Source organism: Nilaparvata lugens, chromosome 11 (assembly GCF_014356525.2).
Source record: "Nilaparvata lugens isolate BPH chromosome 11, ASM1435652v1, whole genome shotgun sequence".
Classification (NCBI taxonomy): domain Eukaryota; kingdom Metazoa; phylum Arthropoda; class Insecta; order Hemiptera; family Delphacidae; genus Nilaparvata; species Nilaparvata lugens.
The window spans coordinates 40,560,715-40,578,018 of NC_052514.1; the positions used below are offsets into that span (position 1 = coordinate 40,560,715).

The 17,304-nt window shown below is 35.8% G+C and overlaps 2 protein-coding genes across 3 annotated transcripts in view; one reads left to right on the forward strand and one right to left on the reverse strand.

The window, feature by feature from the left end:
- Positions 1-1,492: 1,492 nt before the first annotated feature.
- Positions 1,493-17,271, reverse strand: LOC111049779 (DNA polymerase delta subunit 2). Of its 2 annotated transcripts, XM_039438438.1 has the most exons (10): positions 16,527-16,968; positions 15,361-15,488; positions 13,828-13,839; positions 11,161-11,402; positions 8,124-8,275; positions 6,459-6,586; positions 5,773-5,865; positions 5,273-5,465; positions 3,034-3,147; positions 1,493-1,730 (listed from the first exon to the last, which is right to left on the reverse strand). In XM_039438438.1, exons 1-10 carry the CDS (start codon positions 16,747-16,749, stop codon positions 1,606-1,608), a joined length of 1,410 nt encoding a protein of 469 aa, XP_039294372.1. In that variant the 5' UTR covers positions 16,750-16,968; the 3' UTR covers positions 1,493-1,605. The 2 variants fall into 2 exon arrangements, with proteins under 2 accessions (XP_039294372.1, XP_039294373.1); XM_039438439.1 differs by lacking the exon at positions 13,828-13,839 and having other exon boundaries at positions 16,527-17,271.
- Positions 17,143-17,304, forward strand: part of LOC111045145 (phosphatidylinositol 4-kinase alpha) — a 113,467-nt gene continuing 113,305 nt past the window's right edge. Inside the window, 1 exon segment of the mRNA XM_039438436.1 lies at positions 17,143-17,279. Coding sequence (XP_039294370.1) covers positions 17,190-17,279 — 90 coding nt within the window. The 5' untranslated portion in view covers positions 17,143-17,189.

Genomic DNA, 17,304 nt, shown 5'->3' on the forward strand with positions numbered 1-17,304 from the left:
GTCTGGGACTTCTCTTTCAATTGATTCAATTTTCAACATCATTTGGACTTGATTGGGTTTAATTAGTTGTATTTTGTTTCCTCAATTCACAATAGAAACAATTGGAATCCCCAAAAACATTATGAATCAAATACAATATAATCCATTGATAGATATCAAGTATTCATTGAATCTGCATTCCCTTTAGTAAGGTCCACGTTATTATGGCAGTATTTGATTAACCTCAGTGTTGCTATCATTGTCTGCTATTCGACAAAGCAGATAGCGATATCCTTTTCTAGCTCCTCAACTTTTTCAACAATGTAGAAATAAAATTAATTGACAGAATATTTAATCTCAGTTATAATTCACTATCTGATCATTGAAAAATGTAATTTCTTGGCGAATAGAATATAAGTGATCATTTTAAACAAGAATGAACAGTTAATATTACATCAGATATACTGGTATCAGATTATCCTCTATAGAAGGATATAATATTCGTGAATTTTATTATTTCCCCAAATAAATTTACTCTGTTTTCTCTATCACTTGTACTGTTTATAACCGGTTTCTTATTCTGTTTTTACCATGTGTGCGGAGTGTAGTGAACAACTTACCTCTACAAGACTGGTTGAGTTGGATATGGATTAAATTTTGAATCAAAACTGAAAACGTTTGTTTTCTATTCATTGTGCTATGTGTTGTAAATTTATTTTTTCCACAGTTTTTAGGAACTATAGCGAGGCCCACGTTATAATGGCAGGATTCGATTAACATTGGAGTTGCTATCCTTGCGCACATAAGTATAAAAAATCTTGTGTGGCGCACTCACACAACTTTCCTTGCCGTTATAAAAATTGATCACCTGAAGCTAGTGTTCACGCACATCTCAAGTCTACTAATAATTTATTCTAAGATCTGAGCCAGCTGGTGACAGGACAATAACGCTGGAGACACACGAAATCTGCTATCTCTTCATAGTGAATTATATAATAGAATCAACAGTTGCCAACAGTTTGCAATTGAATAATCAGATTTTCTCGAATTTCGAGTTTATTTTCAATTTTAGATGGAAATTTTACTAAACATCAATTGTAGAGATTCTCATGCTCAATCTTTTCCACTTGATTTTTTTTTTAAATTGTATCTGAAGCCTGATAATTGGGAATCTAAGATCAAACTTTGCATAAATGGGGAGAAGCTCCTGAAATTTTTACAGATATGGGACTTGTGGCAGTTGATAGAGCTTATGAATGACTATTTTATTTGATCAAATGTGCGGAGTATAGTAAACAACTTACCTCTACAAGACTGGTTGAATATTGGAAATGGATTAAATTTTATTTGAGAATCGGCAACGTTGTTCTCTTATCTTTCTCCACTGCCATTATAACGTGGACCTCACTATAGTAGATAATTTCATAACCAGAGGATAAATGATTAACATTTATTCATTCCAGATACATAATGTAGCGTGTAATATAGAGCGAATTGAATTAAACAACCAACATTTTGATCTATGATCTTTTATTACAATTTCATGCAATTTTATTGATACAGTGTATACAGTATACCAAATAGATGGATTTTTTATACAATAATATAGATTAGTGTAGAATTGTTCTAAGAAGAACCAAACGTCATAGGGTAGCATTCCAGATCTCTCAGGTTGACCAGAACACATGTGCGAGTCTTGGAGAACGAGGGAACACACACCAAACGGGTTTTGTATGATTTTGTCTCTGCACCTGAAATATAAACATAATTATTTATCTCAGTAGTGGGAGGCCTAGTGATTGTTAATATTGTTAAACTAGTAGTTCTGTGAACAGTAGACCTCACGCAGTATTCTCATCCACAAGTACCTGATTGAAACTATAGTCTTTATGGAAATACAGCAATAGACTGGCTTCTCCACACATCTGTGTAATCACTTGTTAGCTGATTTATGATGAATAATTCTATAGTATGATATTTACTCTAATATTGACGTATGAAGGAGGCTCCTTTTTCCTTCTATATTATCCTTGAAATGCAAAATTTCCAAAAACCTTGTATATACGTCGACGCACAATTTAAAAAGGAACATACCTGTCAAATTTCATGAAAATCTATTACCGCGTTTCGCCGTAAATGCGCAACATAAAAACATATAAACATTAAGAGAAATGCCAAACCGTCGACTTGAATCTTAGACCTCACTTCGCTCGGTCAATTAGGTTACAGGTTCAAGTTATTTGTGCACTGTCATCTTTGCAAAAAAATATAGAAAAATAATTTGGCTGAATTTGTTTGTGGCTGATGTTGGAAAAATACTTTTCCTACAGTTACGTTGAAAAGTGGCCATTGCTGCACTGATTACAGAACGCAAAGAATCACTTTTCCGCTCTAGTGCGGGAAAAATTTTTCTGCACTCCAGATTTGCAACATGGCAACGCAAAATACTTAGTAGGTTATATGGAGCAACAGTGCAGCAAAATCAAAATGAAGTTGGTAACAGTGACTGCTGTGGCTGCTATAGTGAGCAGAGGTGCAACCAAGCACAACGCGCTAATTATTATTCATTATATATTATAACCAAGGACAACGAGGACTTTAGGATTTTAGGATTAAGGTTTTTATCAATAATAAAATTACATAGAAAAACATTTGATGCATTTCAGGCAATTTTACCCATAATTACCCACTTTTCATATTCAATGGTAACTGTAGGAAAAACTTAATGTGAAATACGTGCGCAAAGTTCCTCTGCTGCACTCAAGAAACCATTCCGCCCTCGCCTACGGCTCGGGCGTAAACGTTTCTTTCGGTGCAGCAAACTGTCACTTTGCGCACTAGTTGCACAAATAACTATTTTGGCAAACTGTATATTGACAAACTCTGAATCTCTCTGAATTCTGCGATCATGACATAAGAATACAAAAATTGAAAAATGAAAAAATATAGTTATTAGACTAATGATTTATTCTTAAAATAACGTACAAAATAACAAAAATTTTCTTCTAGAGATGGAAGATTCACAGGGTCGATTCAAATTTGAAAAATAATTACCTGGATTCTGAACATCAACAATTTTTGTTTGAAATGTTTCTTGGTTGCCGACAAAGTAAACATCTGGCTGTTGCCCCAGTATAAATGGATCGCTGTTGTAGTACGGGTAGCAATCTGCAACAAAAACATTTTAAATTAATTGAAACTTAGGAATAAGTTCTATTCTCACAATAAGAATGACCGATTCTAAAATTGAATATTTATTTATTTATACGTGGATACAATAACAAATCATATAAATATGATTGGTAAAGAACAACAGGCTTGGCCTAAAACTATTCCATTCCCAAATTTTGATTACATGTCCAGAAAATAGGTTATGTTTCTTCTGTAAAAAGTTCAATATGATATTAACTGTTACTGAATGAAATAAAAACACACATATATCGTCAAATTCTAGTTTTATTCGTTACAGGACCATTATTTATGGTTTTATTTAATTATGGAACGGTTCTACAACATCGACAGTGACTCAGTCGATTTTTTAACTGTTAAGCCGCGTTTACACCAAAGTTATTAAAAAAATGTTAATAACTAATTCCTTATAGATTCTATTAGATTGAACGGAACTTGACAAACACAGATGATCATCATATTGTATGATAAGTTATATTCAATCTAATAGCATCTTTAAGGATTAAGTTATTAACATTTTGTTAATAGCTTTGGTGTAAACGCAGCTTATCTGTTAATTTTTTAAAATGTAAAAGAAGTATGGTCATTGGTCACCAGAATGGATCATTGGTCTCCAAAAGATAGTCATGCAATTTCTTGTTTATCCACCGAGTTTCATATATTGTTCCCCAAAAACCAGTAATAATATAACAGATTTCTTAGTGAGCACCTAGGACTTATAGGGAAGCTATATTTCAAGTTTTGTTGCAATCCGTCCAGTAGTTTTCCAGAAATCGTGATCAGTGAGTCAGTGAGATAAGAATTTTATAAGTATAGATATAATATCCCCCAAAAACAGTGTATAATATAGAAGTGTATGTATGACGAACCAAGTCTGTTCTAGTCGACTGAACAGAATTATTTTATTTTTTCAATTATTGAACGAGCTTAGTGAGTTCTTACTGGTGACTAGAGTCGTTCTCCAGTCGTCCGATACAACGTTTGTGGAACTATTCGACAAAAATTATTCATAAAAAGTGATCGGCCGAAGAAATATAATTGTTTTCATAGACTTCAAAAAACTGCAGAATGAACGACAGAAAAGTTTAGTTCGTCTGTGCTTCAAAAGGTTCGTTTCGTCTGCCGAACATTGTCATGTGTGAACACTCCCATAAGAATCAATGGTTTTTTTTCTGTCCGACTGTTCCGAAAGCTTTCCTCAACCCGTAACAAGCGCATTGAGAGATTAATTCAGACCTATAAAGAAATTCAGACTATAAAGTCAGTATCTGATTTACATTGGTTTGCTATCCTTGTTTGTCTTTATACGAGGGCTCGTACAAAGCAGATAGCTCTTTTCTTTCAAACTCCGCACCGTTGTCAAATTGTTTGTATTGTTTGTAGACTATGTAGAAATATTATAATCTACTTTCATCTCATTTATGAAAATTTATAATTATATCATTGACGAATAAAATATTTAAGATATAAATAATAATAATATCGTGTGACCTGGCTGACTCAGGTCTGGTGTCGGAGTTTTCAGGTCGCAACTGATCAATTTCAGGGCCTCTGACATAACCTAACGACTGATTTTTAGGCAGCCGGGACTGACAGCTTAACGTGTACTTCCGAAACACGGGAGTAGCCCGAGAAAAATATCTTGCCCGGGCTGGGATTCGAACCCGGGCCTTTGGATTACAAAGCCAGCATCTAATCCACTCGACTACGGCCACTCCACCCGTAGATATGATTGATCATTGTTGTGAAGAATCAACAATTAACATGGGATCAGATTCACTGTGATAATCTGAAGTTTATGGAAGTTCTACTATAGAAGTTTATGGAAAAGGAAGTCAGAAGTTTATGGAAGTTTAATCTGAAGTTTATGGAAGTTCTACTATAGAAGTGTATGGAAAAGGAGAAGTGTCAACGACAACTCTCTATCATTTCCACTGACTATAATATGAATCTCACTTTATATTATGATGTATCATGTATCAAATGCATATGGATACAGTATCAAATGCATATGGATACAGTATCAATAGCATATGGATACAGTATCAAATGCATATGGATACAGTATCAAATGCATATGGATACAGTATCAAACGGTACAAACCCAGCGTATCAGGTGCAGTTGGCGCTATGTGGCCCCAAGTGAGCGTGCTTTCCAGTGCGGAAATGGGGTCTGTGACGTCACTGAATCTGAGCACATCTGCGATTGGCTGCCCTGAAGTTCCCACCAACAGCCGCCCGTCCATTTCACATGCATACGGGTTCGGAACCCCGTTCATTGTTTTGTAGTTGGCTGCCTGAAATATAAGTATTTTATTAGCCAATACGGTACATCGATTGTAGTTTGGGTCTTTCACAATAAATTCAAGTTGAATTTATGTTTGAAAGTTATAAATTTGAATATAATAACTGCTGTATATCAGATGAACAGTTCTTGTAGTAAATTTCATGTAGAATCTATGGTCCTTGGCTGTTACACCTCTCGTGGGACACCTGTATCAAATGAGAACCAAGGAAAATGAAAACATTGGGAATGAATTAATCTTATTCCATTCTAAATTGTGAATTACGTTGGAAATTTATTTAAGGATGAAGTTAACTGACCTTTGGGAACATGCAAAAGTGAAGAGGCTGCTGTGGAAGACTGTGATTGCTCGGGTCGAATTCACCAGGCATCAGATCCACTGGCATATTAATCTACAACAATTGTAATCAATTTTAAACACAATTTACATCCTTGAAAATAAAGAAACAAAGAAGACTGATACAAATAAAGAAAATAATTATAACAGATTATGAGTGAGAATGAAGAAGAAAAAGAAGAGAGAATGACAAAAGAGTAGATTGTTGTAGAAGTAGATGAATAAAAGATTTGAATGGATACATTTTCTTCAAATAATTCATTGTCTAACTTTTGTTAGCTGAGAAATCCACAAAGCTAGATTTGAATAAAAAGAAGAAGAAGAAGAGCTAGTAGTAGTAGTAGTAGTAGAAGAAGAAACAGCAGCAGAAGAAGAAGAAGACGGCAGGAGGAGAAGGAGAAGAAGAAGGCGGCAGGAGGAGGTGAAGAAGAAGACGGCAGGAGGAGGAGGAGGAGGAGGAGGAGGAGGAGGAGGAGGAGTAAAAGAAGAAGAAGGCAGGAGGAGGTGAAGAAGAAGACGGCAGGAGGAGGTGAGGAAGAAGACGGCAGGAGGAGGAGGAGGAAAAGAAGAAGAAGGCAAAAGGAGAAGAAGAAGGCAGGAGGAGGAGAAGAAGAAAAGGCAGAAGAAGGAGAAAAAGGATATGCTCACCACAAGTTGTTCTAACAGATTGTCAAGCTGTTGTACAGCTGATAATACACTGGACGATTCTTCAACTCGTGCCGTCTCAACTACAGTTGTTTTCTCTTTCTTTTCTGGCGAAGCACTTACGGCATTACCTGCAATGAAACAGAGAAATAAAATGATTAAACGGTATGGATAAATATGTTTCAAGCACGCACAATTCGATTGATATTATTATTTACTAGCAGGTAACCATTTTAAAACTTGACAAACTGAAAACTTGACAAAATGAAATCTTTAAGAATTGAAAATAGGTCTATAACCATCCTCGGTTAAGAATCTACATGCCAAACATCAAGTTAATCAGTCCAGTAGTTGAGACGTGATGATGCGTCAAAAATAATTTTTCCTACAGTTACGTTGAAAAGTGGCCATTGCTGCACTGATTGCAGAACGCAAAGAATCACTTTTCCGCTCTAGTGCGGGAAAAATTTTTCTGCACTCCAGATTTGCAACATGGCAACGCAAAATACTTAGTAGGTTATATGGAGCAACAGTGCAGCAAAATCAAAATGAAGTTGGTAACAGTGACTGCTGTGGCTGCTATAGTGAGCAGAGGTGCAACCAAGCACAACGCGCTAATTATTACTATTATATATTATAACCAAGGACAACATTTTTATTCAATTTGACAATAAATTAAGGTTTTTATCAATAAATAAAATTACACAGAAAAACATTTGATGCATTTCAGGCAATTTTACCCATAATTACCCACTTTTCATATTCAATGGTAACTGTAGGAGAAACTTAATGTGAAATACGTGCGCAAAGTTTCTCTGCTGCACTCAAGAAACCATTCCGCCCTCGCCTACGGCTCGGGCGTAAACGTTTCTTTTCGGTGCAGCAAACTGTCACTTTGCGCACTAGTTGCACAAATAACTATTTCTATCCCGTACACAAGTATAAGCCAGTTCTTTCCTTTATTACAGTATATATTACGTTGATTCTGCTTAGTTTGATATTAACAATATCGGGGACCGAGCTTCGCTCTGGAGTACAAAAGCATGAAACATTTATTACGAAAGACGAAATTATAATAACATTCATACAGAAATGTTCTATCTAATCACAGTAAATTGAGATTAATTCCCAGAGGAATGCAAAAATTTCCCTCACAAAGGCCCAGTTGCACAAAAGCCGGTTAAATTTCTATCCTGATTAACTTCACGTGAACCAAATCAGAGAAGACTATTTTAAAAAGGATGGATCTACTGGAATTAATCAGGATTGAAATAACCTGGCGTTTTTGCAACCGGCACTAAGTACCTGATTGAATGATTACAAAAGTTCAACAGCTGAGTCATAATTTTGGCACAGTCCCACACACACATGAACTCGCTCACTCACTTCCATCATACGGACGACGAAATAATTATTATCAGCTGTTTTTCCAAGGATGAATAATAATTATCCGTTTAATGTCCTTCAGCGAGTTTTCCCAGGGATGAGACCTAGTGAAATCGAATCTTTATATTATAAACCTACTATGTTCTGAATTTCGTGAGAATCGTTACAGCCGTTTTCGAGATCCGGTGAAATACAAACATATAAACATCGAAACATATAAACAGAAGTTGCTCGTTTAATAGTATAGGATATGATTGATAGTTTTATTAGTGCGGATCTTACCAGCTATAATGAGCCTAGCCACGCGGGAGGCATGCTGCTGATCATTGGGTTCCCCGATCCAACCTGACAGCCAATCAACGAGCAGTTCCAGAGCGAGTGCTGACTCAGCGTTATTGCTTTTAAGGTCCAGACCGCTCACCAGAACCAGAAACCTGAAAACCGATCAACATTCATCAAAACATTCATTCATCCATTGATGTTACTGATGAATCAATAGTACATTTATCAATGACTCGAGGATGATGCTGATGATGCAACAGCGGTAGTGGAGCCAGAATTGGGACAAACGGTGAGAGAGGCAATCTTGAAGGCTTCAGAACCGTTAACAGCATGGTTTCAGTCAAATGGGTTGAAGATGCATCTGGAAAAGACCAACATAGTGAATTTTCATGCCCTCATCTTGCACAAATGGAAGAGCAGACAGAGACGCAATCCGCCTTTGGGAAGTCTGTTAAGGAGGTACAATTCCTTGGAGTGAGGATCCAGAGCTCTTTGAGATGGGCTTCAGAGGTTGACCTATTGGAGAAGAAGCTGAATAAAGCATTGTTTGCATTGAGAGTGATTCGAGTGTCATCAGACATTCCAGCAGCCCTGAGTGTATACCATGCATATTTTATTTCTGTGGTTAGGTACAGCATAATGCTATGGGGAAGTTACCAGACTCTATTGGATCGAATCTTCTTGAGGAAAAAAGAGGCTGTTAGAATAATAATATATGGATTGGGATTTAGAGAGAGTTGCAAACCGCATTTCGTAAGAAATAATCTTCTGACGGTACCAGCAATTTATATACAGGAGCTGGTGACTTATATAAGGAAAAATAGAATTAATATTGAGGAACCCAGACACACGCATACGTATTCAACAAGAAGTAATGTAAATGATTATCTTGTCAATAGCTGCCCATACAAGGTTGAAGAACTATTTCAACCATAGATCTCTCGTTTTTTGTGCCTAACTGTTTCTTGACTCAAGTAACTTTCATCCTATTATGAAACTTTTCATAGTTTTTGACGTGTTTCTATGTGTTATGATTGTAATGTTTGTAATTGTTTTATTGTATTCTTATTATTGACATGTCATGGCTTGATAAATATTGTATTTATGCAAACAAATGTGACGAATAAAGATCTTATCTTATCTAATAACGAATACAACAAGTACATTTATAAATATTTTCATATTTTTTTCTGGAACTGTACTAAATCTTCTCCATGAATTGACTTCCAAGGATATGTGTGTGAAGGTGCGTACAGACTTTCGCTCTGCTCCGCAACCGAACGTCACTCGAGCAGAGCGATTGATGATCGACCGGGGAGCAAGAGTGGAACGCGAGAAGAGCTAACATCTCCCGTAACGTTCATGATCGGTGCGAGTGAAGAGTGGGGGCGGAGCGATTGCGGTGCGATGGCGGAACGAGGGCGGAGCGTGCGCGGTGAGGGTTGGAGGCGCGTATATCTGTACGCAGCTTAATATTCTGTTTGGTGTGTTTTATACTTAGTTTAGTTTGGTGACTTTCATATTAAGCTTTTAAATTCAAAATTGAAAATGTATGAAGTGATTTGTTTCAATGTGGAAGAAATTAGTGAAGAATTGAAAAGTCTCACATAACTTTTAAGGCTTCCACAGACAGACGCGACACAGGCTCGGGACAAACCGAGCGATATTGAGTTCAGGAAAATATCGCTAGTTTACCGAACTGAACATTCACACACGCGCTGCACGCAGACGCTCGGAATTCGGTAAAACCATCCTGTCCTGTTAGGTTAGTTGTGTGTGTACCGTAGCCTACTGCTTCTCATTGAAATCCCGTAATTTTTTATTTACTACTTTGCTGTTCAATAACTACTAAACGGAATTGATTTTATTTTGGCATGCATATTCCTTGATGCTTCTTTAAACCGATGTCAAGGTTATTTTTTTCAACAAAAAATTCTGATAATGAGTAATTTCTTGGTTCAAGTTCGTGAATTTCAATTATAAAACATGAAAAGTTACTTACAATGGCTCATCATGTTCGTCCTCGTCCATAGCGAGCGACAAAAGCCATGCTTCTTCTTGTAAACACTGATCCATATTTGAAAAAATTGAACTAAATTATTAGCTACTAACTACACTGCATTCATGTGCGATAAGAAAGGTGTGCACTACTGATTCCCGCCTTGATTTCCGAGCGGTCTACCGAACAGATTCGGTAGACCGAAATGCCGACGCGATCTACCGCTTGCGATAATATCGCTTTCCTCGGTATATCGCTGCTGTGTGCACGTTCTCATTTACCGCTATGTAATAACATATCGTCCCGAGCCCTGTATCGCGTCTGTCTGTGAATGCCTTTGGACAATTTATTTTATGAAATTGGGATTAAAAGAAGTTTTGGACTGTAGTCTGTTTCTTTGTCCTTGAGTTTATTGTGAATGATATATAAATAAGAAAAAAACAACAATTTGTGGGATACAAACATATAAGAATGTCTTTAGTTTCACACTTGCTTTTCAATTTGAGAAAAGCATTTTGTTTTCCTCCAAATCCTTGGCATGGTTTGCGAATAATTGAATGATTGAAAATGATATACAATCGTTGATGTGAATGAGTGAATTGTTGCAGATTATGATTGGAATAAATCAATGAAATGCAGATGATAACTATCAAAATGAATAAATTAAATAATGCAGATGATATCGATTAGAATGAATAAATGAAATGCAAATGATAATTATGAGAATGAATAAATTAAATGCAGATGATAACATTAGAATGAATAAATGAAATTGAATATAAATGATTATTAGAATGAAGTGCAGATGATGATCATGAGACTGAATAAACAAACTCCAAACGTCAAAGAGAACTAAGAGATGAAAAGACCTACGTATTTAAGTGGCCTCCGAACCATTACCTGTCAGATTCTAGATTGATAGGATTTTCAGGCGATGAAAAGACCTACAGATAAACAAATTCAAAACGTCGAAGATAACCAATAAATGGGAATGCCAATGAAAAGACCTACGTATTCAAGTGGCCTCCGAACCATTACCTGTCAGATTCGAGCTTGATGGGGTTTTCCGGCGGGAAAACGGTTCCCACCCAGCAGACGTCTTCGACGCTGAATTTTCCGCCGTCGTCCTCATGACCCAAGATGGCGCTTATGACGCCCGTCACCAGTGACGTCACCTCAATGCAGCCGAACAGTGTGATGCGCTGCAACTCGTCTTCTAGAATTAGTTTATCCGTCGATGATGTGTAGCGGTTGTTCGAGGGTTGGGCTGGCATGTTCAGCTGTAAACAATCAATGAACATTTGTAATCTGTATTCAATTTTAAACAAATTTGTAAGGCAATAACTTTGATTTGATTGAATATTTCAGTTTGTGAATGATTATATTGTAGGTGAATTGAGAAAATACTAGATAAATAATCTCGACTGAATGAATAATATTGTTCTATTTCAATTTATTTAAAAAAGTAATAAAATATTTTACCATTTTGGGCCACTTTGCAGTTCAGATGAAGCACGTGTCTAGGTTGATATTTTCCACTTACATCTTTTTTTTTCAAGAATGCCAATTTACAGTATAGCACTGATTATCCGGACCAATTGATGCATGACAAGTGTCATGGATAACTGATAATATAGATGATCGATTTTACCCTATAGTAAGAGGTCCATGTTATAATGGCAGTGGAGAAAGATAGGAGAACAATGTTGCCGATCCTCACTGGCTGGTCAATGCCTTCTTGACGGTAGCTGATACAGGTTTATTACCCAATGTAATATTTATTGTTCATCTTCGTTTAAAATAATCAGTTATATTTTATTAAGCAAGAAATTATATTTCTCAATAATTTCATGATTAAGATGAAATATTTTGTGAATTAATTATTAATTCTACATTGTTACAAGCTGATCTGGCAACAGAGCAAAGCGAGGCAGAGATAGCGCTATCCGCTTTGTTGAATGAAAGACAAGGATAGCAATACCATTGCTAATCAAACTCTCCCATCATAACTTTGACCACACTATAGCTCTTAAGTGTGAATGTAATTAAAACTTACATTCTGGCCTACAGTACTAAGTAGTACATGTTGTATGTATATGGCTTTTATACACTTTTCTTTCATCATATTTTATTTCAACAAGAGTGATAGTAGCTTGACCTACATTTTGATTTGGACTGTAGTATAAATTTGAGAAGGGACAGTTTTGGGCATATGCCTGTTGTGCCTCCTCATATAAGTGTAATAATTGTACATAACTGAATAAATAAATATTCTAGTTAAAATAGACACCATGCTGTGTAATTTAATAAGGTACAGAACTTGAAATTCTGGCCATTTATTTTTATTAAAATATTGTACTGCACCTTGGTTGCGGTGGACCAATAATTAGCCGCTTGAAATATAGAATAGGTTCTGTTTTAAGGGAATTAAATTGTTTATATCACCCAGTTTTATATAACCAGTCATTCGGATAACTGAAGTCCGGATAATCAGTGATATACTGTATATTTTTCATTTTCTAAATAATTTTAGCTATTTTCATAGTGATAGTGGTAAATTTAAATGATTGAAAAGTCCATTTACCCCTTTGTGAGGAGGTCAGTGGCTGCTAAATTATCTATTCTAAAATAATCACAAGAAATAGTGAGCTAATTTCTCACTGTCTTTACAATATAGATTTTATTAAAGGTATTCAAAGATAAATGGTACGACTAATTGTTCTAACTCCGCCTAATAGAGAATATTTAAATTTATTTAGTTACTTATAAGGACCCAAATCTTCCAGTAATTTCTAAAATCAAACTTAATTTATCTATCAACTAGATTTAGATATATTTTTAAATCTATGTACTGTAAGTGTTATGTTCAATCTTAGAATATCAAACTCCCTTTTTCCAGTTGTTGAAGGTTTTAGAAGCCAAGCAGGTACTTAGTTTTCCAGTCTTTGAACTTGGAATAGTTTAACACTTATAATATAATATCCACTTTAAATAGATTAAAACTTTACATAATTAGTACAATATTATCCAGGGCATTTGAGTTTTAAAATTATTTTGACATGTTATAGTATGGACGTCCCCTCTTATTTAAAGTATGGATGTGTTATGGTTATACCCTAGTTACGTATATATGTATTATACCCAGTTATATTTACTATGTGATATAACTCTAAATTTATTAGAGTTAATTTAATATACCCAGTTATATTTACTATGTGATATAACTCTAAATTTATATTTCACAGTGCATTCGTTTTTTGCATCATTTTGGTATTTTTTCATCCTTTCATGGTTGTTAAAATGTGATAGAACTTGAGTTCAGTGTTATTAACCATAAATCCCCTTGAGTCCATTTGGGGGTCAACAGCAGGCTTTTAATGCGAGGCCAGTTGTCAGTGAGTGGAACAAAAGACTTATCTGATAACATGCACTTAAGAGAATAGTGAATTTTCACTCAAGGAGGAATAAAATAATTGTATGCCATCATCCAGAGCGACTCTTTGAAGAACAAGACCCGAGAAACGAGACTAATTTAAAGCTGCAAATTAAAATGTTGTGAACAAAAGTAAATAGAGAGTGAGACAAATATCCAAAGCAAGTAGAAATCAGGAACAAGCATCAAGAACAACAAAACCGTTATAAGTTTCTGGCAAATGGTTGAATAAAGTTAAAAAAGCAATGGAATATTTTGTTCATATTACTTACACAAAACCCACGCTTGGCGCACAGAAAAACAAAAAACAGAATTAATGTTTGAAAATAATACAACACTCAATTTTATTAATGAATCAGAAAATGTAATATAGCACAAATTTAACAAAACACTCATGATTTAAAACATTACTACACTTTGAGGAGTTGTATGCATCAATCCAGTGAACAATGTATATGCCTGAATAAAGTAAAAACAAATTAAAATTACAGTACCATATATTGTACGACGCACCTCGGGAGGAAGACTGTTCCAACTCAAAAAAGTCGTTTATTCAGGAGAGCAGTTTTAAAGTTTTCATAGGTATTCAAACTTGATTTTCTGCTCTCAGAATTGCTCAATTCCTCTGTTTCCAACTGTTTTAGTTTACTTATTACTTCTTAAAAGTGGCCTGTATTTATGTTTTTATTCATAATATGGCTGAATTGGAATGGAAGACTGTTCTAATCGAAATGGCACAGTCTTCCTGTAAATGATTTGCATCGGTTTTCAAAATAGGAATACTGAACTTTCCGTGATATATAGAATAATTGCAACGAGTATTGACTTGGAACAGTCTTCCACCGAATAAAGTGCATAGAAACCAACTAAAATACACCCTTAGCTCAAAATTAACAATTTTCTAGTTGGAACAGTCTTCCTCCCAAGAAGTGAAAGATTGTCATTGCTCATACAGAGATCGGGTACAAATATATTTATCATTACATAAAGAGGAATTTGTAATTCAAAAATTGAAGAAATTAATGTTTACAGTAATCAAAACACAGAATACATCAATGATTCCATACAGAAAATAAGTGATATCATTTTTACAGTTGTGTTGTGAGTGATGTTGTGGTACTTGTGTTTTCAATAAGTGATATCAAGTATCTCATTTTCTTCTACTCAAGTTGTTGCAAGATACTTGCAGGATAGATAATGCAAGATACATGAGGTTGTTCCCAAGAACTGGGATTTCTAGATATGCAGTGCCTAAAGTTTCTAATTAAAGATGAATAACACGCATGGATATCCATGTTGTGCTCGACTCCCAAAAAGAGGTTCCTCATACAAATCTTGCAGTGAATAGAGTGGCCTCTCCAGGAGTGTAATTATCTCACACCGAGGTGGAGTCCTGGTCAATTTTTATAGGAAGGCTGTTGAATAATCGTATTGTCTGTGATGGAAGATGGGAAGCTATTTTAGTTCCTTGCCGGTCGACTTCAGGGTACCTCCAGTCTAGTGGCATGTCTCGTGTTGTGACTGTGTATATCACACCTTTTTTGAAGCTGCTCATGAATCTTTTTGACATAAATCAGCGAGCAAAATACACACATATTGACAGTGTACAATGAGTATCCCGAGATCACTAGAAAGTGGCTTGTAGGATCTCTGAACCTGGAAAATGACATTATCCTTAGAGCCTTCTTCTGCAGTAACAGCACATCGAGGATAGTTGGTGCGTGACCCCTCAGGAGCAAGCCATAAATATCCTGGCTGTGAAACAGATCTAAAAATTAGGATAGAGACGATTGATTTTAGCTTACCTCTTCACTAATTTCTTTCAGAATGCTTGGCTTCAGTTCCTGGTCTTTGAACAGTGTTCCAATAATCACACATTTTTCTCCAGACAATTCACCAAGTTCAGCTAGTCTTACGACTTTTACACCGGTACCTAGAAAAGAATTATATACGGATATAAGGTGGTAGCCCCAGAATACAAAAATAGTTCCTCGCTGAAGATAATGAGAAAATTTACATCGTGTCAAAATTTGAAAACTTAATTTACTTAAATGGCGGCGTCACAGACCAGTAATCTTCTAAACATAAACTCCTCCCAATAAGCCACCTTGATAGGGTGCTCCTGAATGCAGTATGCAAGCGCCCCCTCACTGAGTGTGGCAGGCAGTTGAACATCCTGATTGGCTGCACTGGAAAACAATCCTTGACTCTAGACAAACGACGGCGTGGCACGCCCAAGTTGATCCTCCCTCGAGTGACATGAGTGTGCACTCTTCTTAAAAACTTGGACAGGTGTTTTTTGACATGAAGTAGTGATGCTAATATGTACAGTCCATACACATGAGTGCCCAGCCGTTGGAATATGGGCTGGCAATGAGCATCAAACTTGCTAAACGTCATCTCACGGAGTGCTTTCTTTTGGAATAGGAGAAGTCCTTTGCATGAGACGAATGTCCCCACACCATTATTCCATAATGGATGTTACAGTTGAACACCGCTTGAAACAAAATCAGCAATCGTTGGACACTTAGATTTCCTCACATTTTGCAAAGTAAATAAATTACTCGTGACAGTCTTTTGCAGACTCCAATTATATGTAGCTCCCAAGACAATTTGGTATCCACGCTGGATCCAAGCAAAGAGACAAGAGCTGCACTAACCTCCCCCTTCTAAACCCATGTTGTTTATTGCAAAGGGATTGCATCTTTAGGTCGCAAGTCCGGTTTCTAAAGATTTTACTTGGTCGTTAAGAGTTTAGTAGCTTAATGAAATACAAGCCTTGATTCATTTTAGGCAACCAGGACCAACGAGTTTAACGTGTCTATTGAAAACATTGTAACCCCTAAAACATATTTTGCCCGGCCAAGAAACATTTAACCCTGTTTGGAAGTTGGAACTGCATATCCTAACAAATATAAACTATTGTAAATAATGTGTTAAAGTGAAATTTAGATTAATATGCAAAACATACCCCATTTCTTGTGAACCTTTTCCAACAAAGTACTTCTCTGCTCATTCAATCTTGCTGCATAAATATGAGCAAATTGTTTTGAAAAGTCCTTCGCTCTATGACGAAATTTGAGCGATAAGTTATTGTAGGTTGAACTGACACGTTGAAAAACTTTGTCTGATGCATCCAAGTCATTAGGGCCTTGCAACAAACAACCCGAGCTTGAATTTTCGTGCAGTTTCATTTTTAAAGTTTTGTTTATTTCTAGTTTATTAATACAGATAACAATAATTATTCAGCTAGAATACGATGTATTTCAAAATATAAAATATATGTTTGTATTTACTTTACTTCAAACAATAAATAAAACCTATTCTACAAACAAATTAAGCTTTCATAACCTAGAAACTTGCACTTGCAGCAAAGTTCATTTCGAAGACGCTTTGAGTCGCGCGCTCGCGCGGGAACAACAGCTGTTTGATAATCCCAATCCAATCAGCTGATATTTCAACTCTTCAAGGTCGGTAAATTGAAATTTAGGTTATCAAATCAATGAGAAGATTAGAACTGGTTTTGTTGTTTTTCAACAAATTAGCTGTCAACCCAAGTTAAAATCTTGAAATGTTACTAAATTGCAAGCTTAGTTCGTTCATGTGTAGATAGTTTTGAACATAATATAACACAATGCATTCGGAAGAAAAGTTATTCTTTCGAAAAACTGTCCAACATTTAGCTAGATCTTTGGCTGCTATCAAGGATTTGCCATGGGAAAAGGTAAAATGCTTGCGGTTTGACAAGT